The sequence below is a fragment of the Echinops telfairi genome, unplaced genomic scaffold, assembly GCF_000313985.2.
Source record: "Echinops telfairi isolate 266 unplaced genomic scaffold, ASM31398v2 ScPeMD7_7469;HRSCAF=8507_1, whole genome shotgun sequence".
NCBI classification, from domain to species: domain Eukaryota; kingdom Metazoa; phylum Chordata; class Mammalia; order Afrosoricida; family Tenrecidae; genus Echinops; species Echinops telfairi.
Genome location: NW_022111373.1, coordinates 76,404,230 through 76,408,953, shown reverse-complemented (window position 1 = coordinate 76,408,953; position 4,724 = coordinate 76,404,230). Strand labels below are relative to the sequence as shown.

General features: G+C 40.3%; 1 protein-coding gene across 2 annotated transcripts in view; it reads left to right on the top strand.

The window, feature by feature from the left end:
• The window catches only part of HMGCR (3-hydroxy-3-methylglutaryl-CoA reductase), a 31,628-nt gene that overhangs the window by 17,349 nt on the left and 9,555 nt on the right, over positions 1 to 4,724 (top strand). For both annotated transcript variants that reach the window (XM_004703532.2, XM_045285174.1), the window contains 3 exons: positions 3,171 to 3,365; positions 3,774 to 3,932; positions 4,069 to 4,226. In XM_004703532.2, the coding sequence (XP_004703589.1) occupies positions 3,171 to 3,365; positions 3,774 to 3,932; positions 4,069 to 4,226 (512 nt within the window). The remainder of the gene's footprint in view (positions 1 to 3,170; positions 3,366 to 3,773; positions 3,933 to 4,068; positions 4,227 to 4,724) is intronic.

The window sequence follows — 4,724 nt, the reverse complement described above, 5'->3', positions numbered from 1 at the left end:
CTTATTCACCCGCTTTGTCTTCAGCGATTGTGTCGGGAAGGTGAGCATCATAGAATGCCAATTTAATAGAAGAAAATATTCTTGCGTTGAGGGAGTACTTGAGTGGAGGCCCAATGTCGATAAGGTTGTTTTGTAAAAAACATTTAAATACATAGCTTTGGGGGGACATTTTCCCTTTTTGGGGGGGTACCCCCTCATATATATCATCACCATAAATAGGAAAAGTATTGAACAAGAAAAAGTATTGGACACATATCTAATATTACTTTCCATAATATATAAAGAACTTTGGAAATTTAGCAGAAGTAACAATCCATTTTTTAAAGCAAATAATAACTGTTTTCAGGAAAGGAAATAGAAATGATTCTTTAAAATATTAAGAGTGGATCAGTCTTATAAGAATTCAAATTATAGGAATACGTTTTGAGGAGCATACGTTGTTTATATTGTGGGGAACAGGGCATGCTGATACGAATTTTGCAATATTGATTCACATCATAGCTATGACCTTTGACCCAGCATTTAGGGAACCTTGTACTTATAAAATCACACATGTGAGGTGAGCTATGTTGACTTCCTCTCCAGAAGAATGCAATGCAGAGGACAGCACTGAAGATAAAGCCTGGGGAGAGGGGCTGGGGAGTCATCTGTCCCAGAACACATGGGTGGAACTATTTGTGAAAGAAAGCTAGAGTGGACCACATCATGGCCCAGTAAGCCCTAGGGATGACATCTCTAGTTGGAACAGCCAATACAGAGAGGACTGTAGGGGTGACCCTACCACGAGACAAGACACTCCCTCCCTGACCCATATTGCTACGGTGGAGAGCACTAGAGACACTGTGCGGAATGTGTACCCAGTCTGCCCCATGCACAGCGGGGTGAAACTCTAAGGGAGTGCAACAGGGCAGCGAAGGGAGCAAAGTAACCAAGTCCCCAAGGAATCCTGAAAACAGACTTCTGACTCGGGACAGGGCTTGGCACCTCATCAGACCCCATTGGAAAACACTCATAAGGGTCAGCACACAGACCTGGAACTATCACCCTATATCTATCTATATAAGATAGGCAGGACAAACAATCCCAAGGAGAAAACAACAGGACAGGTGGTCCAGGGAAAGATGGGAGATGATGGGGCAGAAGGGGAAGTGGGGAGCCAACATACGTAATCTGGTGGGATTTGGTCAAGTACAGTGTATCCAAGAGGAATTACTGAGAGCCGAATGGAAGGTAAGGATGATGGTAGGGCAGGAAGAAGGTGAAAAGAAATAGGGGAAAGAAGTAGGAGACAAAAACTATTTGTAGAGGTATAGCTGTAGGCATGTATATATGTAAATATATTAATTTATGATGAAAGGAATAGTGGCCAGTGTACATATATTTATATGTTAAGTATTAAGATAGAAGACGGACTTGGGCCTCTACTCCAGGCCTCCCTAAGCACATGAACATGTTCTAATAACCTGGCACTCTTTGCTACTCACCTTCCTGACATGATCGCTGAAGACAAAATGGGTGCATAAGCAAATGTGCTGAAGAGAGCTATTAGAAGATAAAGCATCTGGGTTCTTAAAGGCATGCAGTGGCCATTTACCATGGAAGCAACAAAGCCCACATGGAAGAAGCAAACCAGCTTGTGTGATCATGAGGTATCGACTGGATTAGTTATCAAAAGATCCCAAACAAACAATTATATCAGTGTGAAAGAGGAGGGTTGGAGTGGAGACCCAAAGCCCATCTGTAGACAATTGGCCATCCCCCCACAGAAGGGATATAAAGAAGGGACGGTTCAACCAGGGGCAGTGTAGCACCAACGAAGCACATCATTCCTCTAGTTCTTGAGTACTTCCTGCCCCCCACTACCATGACCCAGTTCTACATTACAAATCTGGCTAGACCAGAGTACACACATTGGTACAGCTAAGAGCTTTTGACACATGGATTTCAGGACAGATAAAATCCTGAGGAACAGTAGTGGGAATGGAGATACCATGAGAGTAGAGAAGTGGGGAGCTGCGGAAAGGGAGGGAGAGAAAGGGGGAACCTATCACAAGATTGGCTATATAGCCCACCCCCACCCCCGGGGGGGACAAGTAACAAATGTGGGTGAAGGGAGACAACGGACAGTGTAAGACACAAAATAACAATAATATATAATTAATCAAGGATTCACGGGGGAAGGGAGGGAGGGGAAAAAAGAGCACATACCAAGGGCTCAAGTAGAAAGAAAATGATTGGGAAATGTTGATGGCAACATATATACAAGTGTGCTTAGTACAAACGATGGATTGTTAGAAGATTTGTAAGAGTGGCCCAGTAACAAAGCCCACATGGAAGAAGCAAATAAAAATAAAATAAAAAATAAAATCAGTTTATGAATGACATGTGTAAGGTTATTCATTTCCGTATCTTCTGTAATGGAAAAATTTTGCAAGCTAAATGAAATGATCTTTAGAGTTCAACTAAGTTATGGCATGGCTATATAATGGAATATTACTTACCTATAGCAAGAATGAAGAAACTTTATGTACAGATATGGGAAAAGCTTCATAACAAGTTCATTAAAAAATTCCTTTACCTTTTACTTCAATTTTTCCTGTTTAAAGCCCCCTTACATTTTAAATGAAAAAAATAACATTCTTACCACCATCTTGATTAAAAGGGGAGAAATTATATATAAAATTGGAGTATGAATAAATAATGGAAATCTTTAGAAAAGATACACAAAGAAGAAAAACAGTGGTTGCCTGTTGAGCTACTTGAATGCAGATAAAGAACTAGGTAGGTGAAAGAAAGAAGGGCTGGGAGGAAGATGTTTTCGTATATACCTATTTATACCCTTTATTTTAATCATGTAATGTAGTGCCTATTTAAAAAAAGTTTTAAATGCACTAGTCTTGCAGTATAAAAACTACTATGGGAAAAACCTGATAGAGTCTTATTTTCACTTGGCATGATTGATAATCAATTTTGGGGGAAGTACACATGGTATGTATATCTTTGTTTTACAAAAACAATGGTGATGTGTTATACAAGATTAATTATTTTTAGGTAGGAATTTGTATTGAAATGTTTTTTATGAGCAATAAGTGGTAAAGCCTTTATCTTTTCAGCATCTATTTTCCTTTCTCTCCCCCCTCTCCCCGTTTTTTTTTGTTTGTTTGTTTTAGAAAGGTGCAAAATTCCTTAGTGATGCTGAAGTCATCCGATTAGTCAATGCTAAGCATATCCCAGCTTATAAATTGGAAACCCTGATGGAAACTCATGAGCGAGGTGTATCTATTCGCCGACAAATGCTTTCCAAAAAGCTCCCAGAGCCTTCTTCTCTGCAGTATCTACCTTACAGGGACTATAATTACTCCTTGGTAAGTGATTTTATTAATTAGAGGCAGTCTGCCTTGTTGCTTTTGATCCGTTTTCTTGACTAGTCTTTGATTTATACATAGTTTTAGAAATCCGTTTTCTCTTTAGATTATGTTAATGTAGTTTTGTATTCTGCTTAGGAGCGCAAGTCTGACTAATGGCAACCACATGTATTGCCGCTTCTAACTGTCCTATGGAGTTCTCTTGGCTGTAATCAGGCTGATGATATGGATCATAAAAGCTTCAAATATCTTCCTTGCTCGTATTTATAGTAGTTTTATTTTAAACACTTTAAAGGGTAGTTAAAACTAGTGTGAAAAATACCTATTGAAGAAAGTCATTGATGACAAAGGGCTGTGTATTTATGATGCAGATTTTTACTTACTGCTTGACTTGATTTTACCTTTTAGGTGATGGGAGCTTGCTGTGAAAATGTGATTGGATACATGCCCATCCCGGTAGGAGTGGCAGGACCTCTGTGCTTGGATGGAAAAGAGTTTCAGGTTCCGATGGCAACAACAGAAGGTTGTCTTGTGGCCAGCACTAACAGAGGCTGCAGAGCAATAGGTGTAAGTTGGCATTTACATATTTTCAAGGCAGAAGGGATTTGGATACAATCAAGGACACCTTTTGGGACAAGCAGATGTGTTTTCAGGATCAATATATATTGCTGGACTAACATGTGCTTCTGGAACATACTTGTAGCTTGGTGGAGGTGCCAGCAGCCGAGTGCTTGCTGATGGGATGACTCGAGGGCCCGTGGTGCGTCTTCCTCGAGCCTGTGACTCTGCAGAAGTTAAAGCCTGGCTTGACACCCCTGAAGGCTTCTCAGTGATGAAGGAGGCATTTGACAGCACCAGTAGGTACGTGAGTGAGTTTAGTATATAGGTTGACCTTCACTCTACTCAGAACTATTGTTGTTTTCTATCATTGAGAAAACATAACTGCTAAAATACTATCTTTTAAATCCCTTCATTCCAAATAAAGGATATTAATCCTTTGCTGGGACAAAAAGAATGTCAGTTTAAATGATCGATTCCCAAACTTACTTGGCCTGCTTACTGCTCTCTATTCGGAAAAACTCATGCAGCACCCCTCTTGCAATGAAAAACTTTTGTACTCTAGCCCATAATCCAGGATAAACTGTAGGTCTCTGCTTTAGCACCTGTCCTGGATTTTTCCAGTGCGCCCCCTTCCCTCCCCTGTGGCTGGTATCACTCACTTTGGAAAACACTGATCTATATGAGTAAGTTCATAGAGGTAAATCAGGAGAGAGGAAAAAGTATGCTTTAGTAAGCTTGTATGTGGGTCTCAGAAGATTCACTTGGTTTAGAACAGTGGTTCCTAACCTTCCTAAAGCT